The sequence below is a fragment of the Eublepharis macularius genome, chromosome 18, assembly GCF_028583425.1.
Source record: "Eublepharis macularius isolate TG4126 chromosome 18, MPM_Emac_v1.0, whole genome shotgun sequence".
In the NCBI taxonomy this organism is placed as follows: Eukaryota; Metazoa; Chordata; class Lepidosauria; order Squamata; family Eublepharidae; genus Eublepharis; species Eublepharis macularius.
This window is the reverse complement of record NC_072807.1, coordinates 15,521,709-15,536,864: the sequence shown is the minus strand read 5'-3', so window position 1 is coordinate 15,536,864 and position 15,156 is coordinate 15,521,709. Positions and strand designations below refer to the sequence as shown.

General features: G+C 43.7%; 1 protein-coding gene across 1 annotated transcript in view; it reads left to right on the top strand.

The window, feature by feature from the left end:
• The first annotated feature begins 6,434 nt into the window (after nucleotides 1-6,434).
• Nucleotides 6,435-15,156, top strand: part of MAP2K1 (mitogen-activated protein kinase kinase 1) — a 41,574-nt gene continuing 32,852 nt past the window's right edge. Inside the window, exon 1 of the mRNA XM_055002793.1 lies at nucleotides 6,435-6,779. Coding sequence (XP_054858768.1) covers nucleotides 6,700-6,779 — 80 coding nt within the window. The 5' untranslated portion in view covers nucleotides 6,435-6,699. The remainder of the gene's footprint in view (nucleotides 6,780-15,156) is intronic.

Below are 15,156 nucleotides of genomic sequence, written 5' to 3'. Positions count from 1 at the left end.
AACCGGCAAGAGAGAAAAGCGCGCCAAACCGTTGAGGAAATGCGACTGCGCGCGCAAGCAGGTGTGGCATAATCTCGCGAGAACAGCGGCGTGTCGTCCTCCCTAAGCTCCTCACCAAGAAAGATCTTTTTTTAAAAAAATATCTGAATCACTTTTTCTGGCCCCGCCCCCAGTCCTCTTTGCTCATGCGCGTTGTCTTTAAAAAAAATCACCTGTGATTACTTCTTTCTCGCCCCGCCCCAAGTCCTCTTTTGCCCATGTGCGTTCTGCCTCCTCCCTTTCTCCCTGTGTATTGGCGCGCGCTTTTGCCGTTGGGGGTGAGAAGAAGGTGCTCGCGCTCCCCCTCCCCTTCCCGTTTTCTGGCCAATCCTAGCCCCCGAGACCTTTTTTTGGCGCCAAAGCGTTCCAGAGGAGAAGGGGCGGGGGAATAAATTATATTATGAGGCGGGTGTGACAGCCCTTTTTCGTATCTTTTCATTTTGCTTTCTCAGTGTAATCACATTACCAGACTCTAAAGCCAATTATTTATTACAATGAATGATTTTTTTTTTCAATGCTTGTTACGACGAACAGTTACAGATGTTTCATCTGAGAGAAACCAGCATCCCAGGATTGAGCTCTGGGAACGTTTTCAATGCCCAGCAATGAGAGTTACTTTAAATTTTTCATTTGTATTATTTACATATTTAAGAAATATATATTTAGGAAATGTATATGCCTCCTTTCCAGATGCTTGCTTGAAGGGGCTCACAAAATAAAAATACAATAAAATAAATAAAACAATTAGAATTATCAGTAATAAAACAAGCCATAAATACATGCCAGGGGCATAAACGCAGTATTGAACAATATTCAGCAGCCTAAAACAACGTCCATAAAATAGGTGTCAGGCTAGAAGTGAGGCATTTTAAAAAAGCTTAAAGGGATCTTGGTAATTCTAGCGTGGTATAGGGGTTAGCAAAATGGACTAAATCTCCACTCTGCTCTAAAACTCACTGGAAGACTTTGGGCTGTCAGTTTCTTGAAAAAAGGATCTGATAGAAACAGTTGTCATCTTTTTTTTCCAGCAGGGATCATAATCTGGATGAAGAAAACAATCCAAGATCCTACACATCCAGCGTGGCCTTCAAAGAGAATCGTCAATTTTAGCCTGAAAGTCAAGGGTGTATGCCTCATATTAAATTTGTTATCTGAAATTCTCCCAAGTACTTACATTATCCTTACTTCTTAATCACCAGCATTTTTGTAAAGTTTCCCAACACAATCACAATTGGCTTATTCCATTCATCCCGCACTTTTAATTTAATTAATTTGGTGCCATTATTCATATGTATGGTAATTCTGAAGATAAGAGTAGTGGTTCTATTAGATTCAATTTCAGGAGTGGTTCACTGTGCTTTTTGTAATCAAGGAATGGCAACGCAATTCAAATATTAATCTGAAAATGCATGTTATAAAACAGTTGGGAAAATATACTCATTCATACCAACTCCACAGTAATTTTTTTAAAAATACTACAGTCTACCCCTTAGACTCAGTATGGTTTATGGCAGTGTCACCACTAACACAAGTCTCCAAAGGGTTCGCTATTTCTGTCCAATTAAATTAGGCTTATTCTAAATAAAGAGCTGTCATAAAATCTTTCTAAATGTTATATCTGGTCATTGTGTAACCTGGCAGAGGGGTCCAAGGCAACTGTTACCGCAGAAAATGCAATATTCTCAGGTCAGTGGGCGTCAGGAGTGTAACACCACAACTTGCACCTAGTCTTATACTTTGGTTTACCTGATAGCTCTGGAGGAAGATTCAGGTCCGGTAGCACCTTAAGAGACCAAATAGTTGTCCAAATCTTGTTCTTCTATTGCAGACCAATATGGCTACCCAACTGAAACTATCTTTATTACAGTCAGCAACCAGAGAGGAATGAGATAAAAAGCGACCAGAATTTAGCATATATAAAATACAGCAAAAGTGTAACAAATCTAGATGTGGATACATAATTTCATAACAAACACTAACTTGCAAAATTAAAAGAAGTCCATCAGGACCAATCAAAAACTAAAACATACTAGTGCAATACTACTAAAAGGCCAGTATATGCCAACTAACATCTAATAATTCCTCTCCCCTCCCCCCCTTCGGCATGTCCTTTTAGTCATCAGTCTCCTGCCATCCTGCTCTACATGTTTTTTGCTACAATTACTTTAACTCTAGCAAGGAGGGGGACTTTAGCCAGCTAAGACTGATAAAACCTTTCTGGAATAAATCAATTACCTAACTGCCTTCCTTGCTCTGAGAAACTGCTGGTAGTGAGAAAACTCCTTACCCTGGCAGCAAGGAAAACCGCAACTTGCGGTGTCTTAATAATATCTTGGGAGTGTTCTGTCTTTGTAATGTCTGAATTGAAGAAATATAAGAAAAGGGGCAGGGAGGACACTGACTTTAACTGAAACTATCTTCCTGGTAGCTCTAGGCTCAGATCATTAAAAAAATGAAAAACGGATAGCCAATCCTTTGAATGGCTATGCTGGCAAATAACTGCATAATAGCTGGTATCCTGCCATCATAAAACCCGGCACAAGACCAGTACTGTTCCTGCGACAGTAGTATGTAACTGCAGGCGGAGATAAATATCTAAGAGAAGGATGTCAGTTCCAAACTTGCATAGGTAAATTATTTTCATGTAAGCAGAAACACAACAAATCAAGGAGAAAGTTTTAATGTAATTGGCCAGATGGATGGGAATAAAGGCACACACAAAGAGGCTGCATGTCTCTTGGGTGCAATACAGCTGATTGGCTTCCTGCCCATAATATAATAGGCTTGGTTTTCCTGGAAATGCTACTGTTACATCATCCAGCCTACTTCCCTGGGGGCATGTTTTGTATGTCCTTGCTGGGGCTGGTGGTGTTAATTCAGCAGAGGGCCCCAACAGAGGACAAGTTCTTTAGTAGCTCTGCAATGGGGGTTGTACACGTTACACAGAAGTGCTGTTTTGTCCTCAGCACAGCAGTTTCCCCATTCAGCCAACAGCTGTTATGTTTAATCAGATTTTGATCATGTTTTTGAATTCCTGTAAAATGTTTTGCAAAACATTTTCTTTTAATACATTTAATATTTTGTTCTTTAGGATCTGCAAAACCCAGATCTTCACTCTGCCACTGAAGCTTGCTGGGTGACAACGGAGTCTATCTTAGCCTAACCTACTTCACAGGATTCTTGTTGTGTGACTATATAATGGACAATGTTGTAAGCCACTCTGCATCTGCACTGGGCAGAGAAGCAAGGTTGTATCAGTGTAGTGTGATGTATAAATAGCTAGTATAGTATAGTGGTCAGAGTGTTGGTCTAGGACCTGGGAGTCTGAGGTTCAAATGCTCACCCTGCCATGGAAGCTTAATGAGTGATCTTGGGGCAGTCACGCACACTCAGACTAATCTTCATCACAGGGTTGTAATGAGGATAAAATAGAGAGGGAAAGAATGATGTAAGCCATGATAGGTTTCCATTGGGGGGGAAAGTAGGGTATTAATGAAGTAAATAACTAAAAATCAATACATGTATAAGAAAGTTACAGCATTGGAGCTGCTGTACCATAGTGGTTAAGTGGTTGGGTTGCAAAGCAGTACTCTGCTGGTTTGAATACCACTACTGTTATGAATTCAATAGATAGCTTTGGATAAGCCATTCCTCTCCACCCCAGCTCTCCAGCTGTATTGTGGGGATAACAACACTGACTTTGTTCACTGCTCTGAGTGGGTCACTGATCTAATATACGCACAGTTATTATTATTATCATCATCCAGTTCTGTAAAGAATTTGTGATCATTTAAAAATGTCTACATTTTCCCATTCTATTCCAGCATGGCAAAATACTGCCTTCAGACATTATTTTATTTCATTTTTTTTGTTTATTAAAATATTTTGCCTTACCTCCTGGTTCAAGGTAGCATATAATAATATCAAATCAAACGAGTTTATTGTCTATAGTCATAGGCCATCACAATTCACCAAACATTGACTAATAATAGCTAAAGAACATTTATAGTTAAAATTAAAATAACAACCCCCAAATCTTTTCTGAAAAGATGCTTGCCATTCAAACCCCTGCAAGAGCCCTGGCAAAAACCTCACCACAGGAGGGAGCTTTCTTGTGCCATCTTATCCTACCCAGACATGTGTTCATTATTTTATAAAATGTTGGCTTGTTTAGAGCATTTATATGCTGCCTCTCCACAGACCTCTTCAAGGTGTCTCACAAGTAAAAACCAATACCATTGTTATGTTTGTAATTTCAAAATGGTTGGGATCCCAGGCATGAATACAACACTAAAGGGTAATTACTTCTCTGGCCAAAGTCTAATTCTAAATGTTCACAATATCATACGCTCTGGCTGCCTCTATTCACTAGGGATAATCCACATATACCAGCCCTTAGTACATCACTCTCCCTTTTTTGCTAGCCAACTGTTATTCTTTGGGGTGGAGTGGCTCTAGAAATTGCATCTGTGGAGTCAGTAGGTATGTGTGTGTTATGTGCCATCAAGTAGGTAGGTGTGTCTTATCTCTAGCGCATATGTATGTAAATACTTGTGAGTGAGCGCTGGTATAATTTCATCCATAATATCCGTTGGTGGTGGAATGTGCTGTCAAGTAATAGCTGACATAAGCTTTTGAGAGTCAAAGCTCCCTTAGTATCTGAAGAAGAGAGCTTTGACTCAAAGCATATGTCCTGAACATCGTATTGGTCTTTAAGGTGCCACTGGACTCAAATCCTGTTCTTCCAGTTAAAATGAACAGTATAGCACTTTCTCCTCTTCATCTGTAGTAACCACAGAAACATATGACTTTAGAAGCAAGTTATTTCCTTTGGGATATTTTTTATAACTCACATTATTTCCCCCTCCATGTGCAGCAGGTATCATACACACATGCATGGGTACTCAGAGAAATATAACACTTGTCTGACAAATGCATGGTTATAACTATGCATGCCATGCAAATCCCTCTACAGGTCCATGAGCTCCACTCATGAGCTCCATTTCAAACAAGCTTTACAAGTGTCTGCATTGACCACAGTAATGGCATCAGGGATAATGTATAATTTACTTCATCTATACCCCCTAAAAGGGATCCAAAGCAGCTTATAACATTCTCCTGTCCTCCATTTTATCCTCAACCACCCTGTAAAATGGGTTAGGCTAAGAGTATGTAGGCTCAGGGTCACCCAACGAGCTTCCATGGCAGGACAGGGAATTGAATCTGGGTTGTCTAGATCTTAATCCAACATCTAACCACTCCACTCCACTGGGTCTCTATAAAGTAGGTGTGGCATTGTAGGTCCTGGATTTGTGTGGCTTCCTCTACATGGTGGCAAAGGTATGTTTGGTGTAGTGGTTAAGAGCAGCAGGACTCTAATCTGGAGAGCCGGGTTTGATTCCCCACGCCTCCATTTGAATCCAGCTGGGTGACCTTGGGTCAGTCACAGCTTCTCAGAGCATTTCCAGCTCCTCTCACCTCACAGGGTGATTGTTGTGAGGATAATAACACACTTTGTAACCCACTCTGAGTGTGGCGTTAAGTTTTCCTGAAGGGGAGTATATAAATCAAATGTCATCGTTGATGTTGTTATCATCATCCTTGGGACCCCAGCCACTTCAGCGCTGGGTTCACATGTACTTAAGGTTCAAGTGCAATATCAAATTATGAACTGTGAGTCTTAAAACCTCACTTCTGATGGGGTCTCAGCACCCACCGAGGACCCAAGGAAAAAAGGCAGAGGCGCCCTCCTTCTCATGGAAACTGGGAACTTGCTCCAGGAGCCTTGGTGTTCGAGGGGCTAACGCGAGCGCATCTCGCACCTCGGCCCTTTCCCCGGGTCCAGCAACAGAGTCTCTCTAGACATCTTACAGGGGACGCTCAAGTGACTTAACTTTCCGTGTGGTCTTATATTCAAGTGTACTTTGCCTCCCGAGTAGTGCACGTGTATCCACAATGGGAGAACAAGTGTGAGATTTTTCACTTGATCCTGCTGGTATAACTCTCTCTACACAAGACATCTTGCATGGGGATGCTCAAGTGAAAGATCTAACAGTTGTTCTCCCATTGCGGCTATACACGCCCTGCTAGTCTCTGGCCACAAGGCATCTTCCACAAGTGACTTCCCTTCTGTGCGGTCTTATATTCAACTGCGCCCCGTCTCCCCAGCAGCGCACGTGTATCCCCAATGGACGAACAAGCAGAAGATCTTTCAGTCGAGCTTCCCCTTTTGCGGCGAGAGACTCACACCTGGCCGGCTCTGGGCTCTGCCACGCGCTGAGCTCAAGTAAGGGCAAGAGGCTGAGCTCCGGCTTCAGCGCACAAGGCTCCGCACACATGCGCGCTGCGCGGCGGCGCCCCAGCCCCCTCGCACATGCACGCGAGCCAAGGGAGGAGCCAGCGGGCGGCGGGGGCGCTCTCTCTCCTCGGCCGCCTCTCGCTTTAAAGAGACCCGCGACCCAGCTTAGGAGAGCTTGCAACTCTGCCGCGCGCTCTCCGCCAGCCGGTCGAGCGGTGCTCGGGGAAGGGGCCGCGCGCCTGCCAGCCCGCCCGCGGGGTCCAGGCATCCGCTCGAGCGCGCAGCATCCCCCGCCGGGGCGGCCGGTCCTTCTCCAGCGCCGACCCGTCCGTTTTCCGTCTTGTGGGCGGAGGGGAGGGACCATGCCCAAAAAGAAGCCCATGCCCATCCAGCTGAACCCCACGCCGGACGGCTCCGCCATCAACGGGACCAGCTCTGCCGAGTGAGTAGGACGTTGCGCGGGCTGGGGCGGGCGGGCTGACTTCCGAAACCGGCGGGGCAGGAGGAGCAAAGGGGCAGCCCAGACTCGCGCGTCCTGCCTTTTTTTTTTTTTTGCTCTCGCTGCTGGGGCGGGGTGGGGTGGGGTGGGGGGAATCGTTGCAATCGCCTGGCCGGAGAGAGGTTTTCCAGGAAGTTCGCAACCCTTCTTCTGCCCATAATGAAGATTGCAGAGAACCTACCAATTCATCTTTATGATTTCTTTTTTAAAAAAACAAAAAAAAACCTCCTGGCTTAAAATCCAAACAGCATTCGTATTGAATTTATATTGGATACCTTTCCAGCAAGACAGAAACGTGCACAGCAGACCAGTGAGTGAGTCGAGATTGCGGGGGTGGGGTACAAAGCAAAGGAAAAATATATTTATGGCTAAGCTTTTAACACTGAGTTCGGTATTTTATGTCAAGATAATGTGGGACGTGATGTAGCAGTTCTCTTCTTGATATGCAAAATATCATCAGGGTGCCTCGGTCACCACGGGAACAGTAAAAGTACATTTTTCTTGTTCCATGAGTTAGCAAAACTTATCCTCTCCGGTCCTTTATTTCACTGCTGTTTTGTTGTTTTAAGATTGCCAAAACAATTACAAGATGCCATCAAAAAGCAATCTTTATATGCATAGCTTGGTGAACCTGATCTCTTGAGACGCCTGTACTGTGAAGAGTTAGGAATGGACAACAGGTCTCTCTTCATTGTCAAGCTGAGATTTCAGCAGGATTTTGAACTGGTTGGCCTTGAGAAGTCTGTTGTGGCTTTGGCAAGGTAGCAGTCACCTGTCAGCGACAGTGTGTAATAGTGTGTTTGGGGGGGTGGGGACTGCAAGCTATGGCTCCAGAGTCAAATATGGTTCTATTTAAAAGAAAATGAAATTGTTAAGTTAAAGTATATCGGAGGTGGGCGTACGTGGGATGCTACCATCACCAATCGGTGAAGGGAATGGCAGGCAAAGGTTTTTATGAGACTAAAGGCTTTTTGGAGATGCATTACAGAAGAATTTCAGGTTGGTAGCACTGGGTTGGCCTACAGTAGATGAGCAAGATTCGAGTCCCGCAGCGCCTTAAAGACCAACGAGATTTCCAGGGTACAAGCTTTCAAGAGACAAAGCTCTCACTCTCCAGAACTTACACCCTGGAAATCTTTTTGGTCTTTAAGGTGCTACTGGATTAGGATCTTGCTCTTTTACAGAAAAGGAAATGATAGAGATGAACAGTTGCCGATCAAAGTACTAACCTTGCACAGATTTATGCCAGTACACTAAAACAAGCATGCATGGTTCTTCCTGCGACGACCAGTGTTTGAGCTGCAGAAAGTATAGGTTATTAATCAACTTGTCAGGTATTACTAGTAATGTTAAGTTGTACGGTTTCAGTTATGCAAACAGGCCGTCTAACTGTGGCTCTTTGTTGATCTCTTGCTCTGAATCTTGATGTCATTTGGCTCTTTCATTACAAAAAGGTTGCTAGCTCTTAAGTTAGACTAGGACTAATACCCAAGTCCAGCCCCATGCCTTGCCATTAAGTCTGATGAGTGAGTGCCTCTCTCTCTTAAGACGAACCTACATTGGAGGGTTGTTGTGAGATGAACTTTGTATTTTCCCCTTCAGCTCTTTGAAGGAAGGAGCAGGATGCTAATGCTATAGCTACTTCCTGGTTAACATTTTACTTTGATGGAAATTATCTTTTTGAACAATTCCTGTGCAAACATACATGTAGAAACATGTATGTCCGTGTGGTTTTTGAGGATGGAGACCAGCTTTCCTTAACAGTCCACATAGATGGGTTCAGGGGTATCATTTCCCCTTCCTTGGGAATAATTTCAGCAGTAGTCAATCACATTGGTGGAGTTTGTGAAAGAGAGTTAGGAATGAGAAACCCTTCTTCTGGGCATGGTCAAATGTGGGAAACTATCCTAGCTTGACTGAGTAGATGGGCCCTGGTGCCCAAGTAAATAAATAGTTTTCACGGTGGAAGATGGCAGGGCCCCCCACCCTCTAATTAATTAATCAGCTATCCGAAGGGAAGGGTGGTCCGTCAGGTCGCCAAGTTTATTAAAATGACAGCAAATTGTTTGAGTTTGTGGCAACCCAAGCAGACGGTGAAGCTCCAAAACTCTCTCTCCAGACTGCATGAATGGGCAGCAATAGGGCAAATGAGGGCGTTTTTGTAAGCAAGTAAGGTGATGCCTATCAGTGCAAAAAAGGCAGGCTAGAAATGCCTTACCTATATCCCAGTCACATATACCTTGAACTGGCAGTGACTCACCGGAAAGGGATTTGGAGATTGTGCGGGCCAGTGCAGTTGGAACATCTCCTCTGTGTACAGTGGCAGTAAGAAAGGCAGATATCACCCTGGGAATTATTAGGAATTGAAAATAAAATGGCTGATATTGTCCTCCTTTTTGTGGCCTGACTGGTCACCAATCTTCAAAAGAAAATTGCAGAGCTGGAAAAGACAACTGGAATGATCAAGGGATTGAAACGTCATCCTTGTAACTATAACTTTATGAAAAAAAAAACATTTTCTGTGCTGCACAGAGAGTGGATATAGAGATTTTTTTCCCTCCCATTCTTGTAATGTTAAAACTCGGGGGTCAGCCAATAACATTAAATGATACTAGTAGGTTTAGAACAGATAAAAGAGTACCTTTTCACTCATCATGAATTAACCAACAGAATTTGCTGCCACAGGCTACAGTGTAGACATCTTTAAAAAGCAATTACAGATTGGATCTGTTAATGATTTTTAGCCAAAAGGGCTAAATAGAACTCCCTTGTTCGGAGGCAGTATATCCTCTGAATACCAAATTTGGGAGAAAACAGGAAGGGTGGGTTTTAGCCTTCATGCCCTACTTGTGGGCTTCCATGTGACTGGTCACTGTTGGAAATAAGATGTTGGATTAGATTGATCCTTTCAAAGTGACCCAGCATGGCTTTCCTGTGCTTGTTCTGTAGCTAAGCTTGCATTGCATGAGAGACATTTTTTTCCAGACGCTTGACATGTTTTCAAGCATTTGCATCTTAATTTGCATCCCGTGGCTATGTTTTGGGGCAAGCCTTGTCATGAAGCCATGTTAAAGCTTCAGGCTACAGATTACACCATTGTTCACGGCTATCTTTTTTGTTCTGCTTTTGAAAATATATGTATCAATCCCAAACTCTCCAGGTGGCTTCAAGCATTACAGGATAAAATCAGGTATAAAAGTATAAAATTAGTTAGCCTAAGGTTGCAACAGACAAAATGATAATAGGAGCATTTGCCAAAGCCCTCTGGAATGAACAAACAAAAACAAACAAACAAGCAAACAGAAATATCACTGAAAACTCAGGTAAATATAATTGTTTTAACGTAGTGCCAAAAGACAGGTGCTGTGTGTCTTTGAAGCAGATGATCTGCTACTCGGGAGTAGTTTTTGTATGTTTTGGGTAGGGACAAAAATTTTGACTTTGTGGTTTCAGCTGAAACATTGGTGGGATTAGATCCAGAGGAGTTAGCCGTGTTAGTCTGTTGTTGCAAAATAGTAAAAGAGTCCAGTAGCACCTTTAAGACTAACCAACTTTATTGTAGCATGAGCTTTTGAGAACCACAGCTCTCTTCCTCAAATGCATGCGATGAATAGATCCCGTGCATCTGATGAAGAGAGCTGTGGTTCTCAAAAGCGTATGCTACAATAAAGTTGGTTAGTCTTAAAGGTGCTACTGGACTCTTTTATTATCGGTGGGATTGGGATACTTCTTGACTAAGACAAGGCCCTCTTGCTTTTATTACCTTTTGAAAAACAGTGAGATCACGATGGCTATGTATCTGTGGCTCTTCAAACATGGGATTGTATTTTGTTAATTTGATTTGGGGAAATGTCATTAGGGAGGGGGCAGAATTGGAGATGCTAGAGAAAGGCAGGTTAGCTCCAAATGTTACTTTTTTGTGGTAGTGCTGCTCTATTAAAAACAGTTTAGTCCTTTAATATTATTTTGTTCATATATGTTTTGATGTTTTCACACGTCACATCCATGAACACATGAAGCTCCCATGCTAAGTCAGACCTTTTGTCTATCAAGGTCAGTCTTGTCTGCTCCGAATGGCAGCAAATCTCCTGGGTCTTGGGTAAAGGTCTTTCACATCGCCTATTCCCTAATCCTTTTTAAAATGGGGATGATGAGGATTGAACCTGGGACCAGTTGCTTGCAAGCAGATGCTCTATGTGGTTTATCAATGCATGTTTGTGTTAATCAGGCCTCCATTGCTTGCACTTTCTTGAGCCTGGGCTAACTGGAGTTCTGGAAATTCTTTGACGAAGCCGTCCTTTGAATTGGGATTCCATCTTGAACATGCTTTGGAACGGAAATTAAGAGTGATTCATTCAGCCTGCAGCTTGCAGATCTTCCAATTTCAGGACCTGGGGATGAAGTTGGCATAGGCTTGTGGTTACAAATGGGTACCGCCAAACAGTTTTAAAAGAATTCATCCATTATTGCTCTTTTCTTGAATGTTTTTCCTCTTTCCCTTATTTTCACAATTTGCTTAACCGGGAAGTTGCAAATAAGTGCCTGTCGGACTTCCTCTTTTTTTGCTCCAACTCTTGAGGAAACCAGAAATAGTAAAACCACTCCGAGTCCTGTTTAAATAAGCTGCCCATTATGTCCCTTAGAGTGGGACCCAATATATTTTCATTCGGGTAATGTAGTCGTGGGGGTGGGGTGATCATGTATTTGAATAAGTAGAAGCTTCAGAAAATAGGGTGGGTCTTATTTATTTAGAATTCAAATCCATCCTGCCTTCAGAGATAATTAATAAAATATTTCATAAAATATTAATGCAAATGGGGTATAATCAAATAAAGCTCCTATTAAGAAACATGCCTGTTCACTCATCATGACCATTGAATGCGTACCTGAGTTAGAAGACCTGGCAGCATTTTCAAAAGAACATCTTGAATTCCACAGTCCAACTGTTGCCCTCCTGCCCCCCTCTTTTAAATCGAACAAGTTGTGCAGAAGGCCCTGTTAGAAAGCTGCTCCCAGCTGATGTGGTGTAATGATGAATGTGTTGGAGAGACCCGTGTTCGAATCCCCGCCTGGGCTATGAAACTAAATGGACAACCTTGAGCCATCATTCTCTCTCATCATTGTGAGGATAAAATCGAAGAATCGCATATACCATCTTGAGCTCCTTGGAGGAATACAAGAATTCGAATACGGATTGTGACAGAACACAAGGAAGGGTGTTTCCAAGATATGCAGGGCCAAACCTGCACCCTAATATACTCTCCCTAAAAAGTTAAGAGTTCTGCAGAATTCCAGCTACCACCCGTGAGAAGTCTTATGCATGAATAAAACATGTCGCAAAGAACTAAACAAGGAATATGCTGGAGGCCAAATCTAGCCATTCAAGAATTTCCATCAAGGATCCCTGTCCCTGTATACACACTGTTCTGTGCCTCACCCGTTTCCCCCCAAGCCAGGATATGGGCAAAGGCAGGGGTCATTTCGTAGAAAAAGAGCTGGAGGAACTCATTAGCATAACACATTAGCATATGCCATGCCCCTTGCCATCACCAGAAATGTGTCATTGGTATAACAGATTTGCATATGCCACACCCCTTGACATCACCTATCCTGGCTGTTTTGGACCAATCCTGGCCATTCAGGGCTGAAATTGGGCCCAAAATGGCAAAAAGGAGCTGAAAATGGCCGAAAAGGGGCCCAGAATGGTCAGGATCAGGCCGCTGCTGAGCAGGAGAGTGATCCACCACCTGTCAGAGGCCTGATCCGGGCTGTTTCGGCCTCAATCCAGGACGAAACGGGCCCAAAATGGCAGAGAGTCCAGTGGGCGGGGCCACCTGTCATGTGACCTCTTTGGGGACTTGCCGGAACTGCGTTCCTGCATGTTTCCCCTCAAAATGAGCCCTGGGCAAAGGGCTTCTTACTGTCTTCCCCACCGCAAAAAGGAAGAGACTTGGGCACTACTCTCCTACCATGCTCGCTCCTGCATCCAAGCCAAGATGGGCCACAAAGGGAATGAGTAGCTGAGGAGGCCTAAAGGAAAGCCTACATTTCATTTGCTGATCATGCCGGGTGTGAAAGATCCCTTCGCTTATGTCTCAGCTCCTGTGGAAGCGAGCCACTGAGCCGAGCTGATGTTGGTCCTTCGGCCATTTGCGCTGTTCAAAATACAGCCCTTAATGAAAATTGGTTCCCAACCTGAGGTCTACAAACCTTTGAAATCTTGATGCATGGCTGGTCATTGCAGATTAACCTTAACTCTGGGTAGTCGCACCACCGTCTCCAGGGGGCAAACTGACTATTTAACTTACAGGGAGAGTTCCTTGTGGGCTGCTGCCCTACGGGACCACAGCCAGCCTGGAGGAAGCCAAGCCAAGCCCTAATAGCTCTGCAAGCATTGCAGAGGAACCACACCACTCAGACCTAAGCTGCAGTGCCACCACTGTGTTTTGGCTCAGCCATTGCCTCTGTGTACATTGCTGCGAACCAGCAGCAGTGGGTAAGCTGACACTCATTGTTGGCACCGCTGGCCAGCTATGAACTGAATGGCTCTTGCAGTGCTGGCACATATTCTGTGGTTTGGCTTCTTGCTCTTGGCTCGAGGGCCACTCAGCGTGACTTGCTTCTCGGCCATTTTACATTTCCAATCCACACTGAGCATCCCCCTTTTTTCGATCTCCTGTTCCTTCCATTTGCCTTCCAAAGTGATCATCACTTGAGAAACGCCATCAACTTTCAGAGGAGTGTGTTTAGAATTGTAGTCTTTTTCCATTCCCTGCTGATAAATTAACTGCCCTTCCTAGTACTTCCCACTGGTCCCAGGGAGTGCTTGTTGGAGAGGGCTTTTATGACTAAATCCAAGAGAGGAGGGGGGAAAGCATAATTCCAGAGTCACTGTGAAAGAGTTAATTGAGACCCAAGCTGCAAGTGACGCCTTACACAGGTTGGACACTTGTCAGCTTACCTCAAGTTTTGATGGGAAATGTAGGCGTCCTGGTTTTACAGCTTGGCTCTCCATTACAGCTGCAAGACCAGGATGCCTACATTTCCCATCAAAACTTGAGGGAAGCTGACAAGTGTCCAACCTGTGTCAGGCGTCACTTGCAGCTTGGCTCTCAGTCAGCTCTTTAAATCCCTATCCAATCCCAAATGCAGATATTGTTGTGCCTGCTTTCTAGCCTACTTCCAGGAGAAGCGGAAATGCTCTCTTTTTAGTTATAAAGGGTCCCCTGCAAAGCAGGCACCTGAGCGTCAATCCTTTTTCATTGTTGCTACATGAAGTTAGAAGTCTAGAAATTGTTAGCAATCACCTATTTCATGCTCCTGCAACGTTTGGTCATCATTTACCATGAAGGTCTCTTATGCAAGTTCCATAGAAATTAACAGAATGTGCTCAAGAGTGCACGGGTGTGAAACATTTATTACTCATCGATTTAAAAATCATAGCTTCCGGTTTTCCTGTATTAATCATAGATTGCTGGTGCTGTTTCCAAATGTATTCTCTTTTAAGATTACATAGGTGGGGTGTTTTATTAAATGGCCTGAGTTTTTATGATTAGGGTATAAAAGGTTTAACGGTGGAATTTGGGTGTGTCATGCACCAATCCCAATCCCGCAAATGTCTTTAGTGGTTTTTTTTTTACCTTATGCAATTTAATTTGATGGTTTTAGGGCTTAACTACTGTGATTGCTAATATATTCCCTGTAGCTGGGAACACTGTAGTAGTTAGTGTCAGACTACGATCCTTGGAGGCCCAGTTTCAAAACCCCAAGGTTGCTGGGTGACTATTGGAGACAGAATTCTAGGTAGACTCTGGTCTGATTCAGCAAAACAGCGCTTTTGTTCTTAAGTCCAGAAAAGTTAATTTAAAAAAAATGTTAAATTCTTGGGATGCTGAGTTCTGCTCCAGATATCAAACAGCATACATTCCCTACCATATTATATGTTCTCTATCATATTCTAGTGGTGCTGCTCAATATTTGAGAAGGGCCTTCTGCTGAGAGCATAATTCTGCGTGCTTCCTGTTGCTAGAAATCCCCCTCTTCCCTTTCTGTTCTTTTTAGCAGCTGTGAAAACTAAATCCCACCTGAAAAACTAGCCTTCTGCCAGACTTGTCACTCTGGGGATGTTTATAGACCAGGGACTCCCCTCGCAACACACACACACATCGCTCTGCGCTCTGTGCAGTCCTTACAGGAGCCCTTCAGCTCATCCTAATCAAATGAAGTGATTTTGTCTGTGTGTTTTTTCAAACGTCTAGAGCACCTCCTGTCCATTTTTGGTGGGCAACAGAGGTCAGCTCTGCTTTGATGCAGAGTGCTC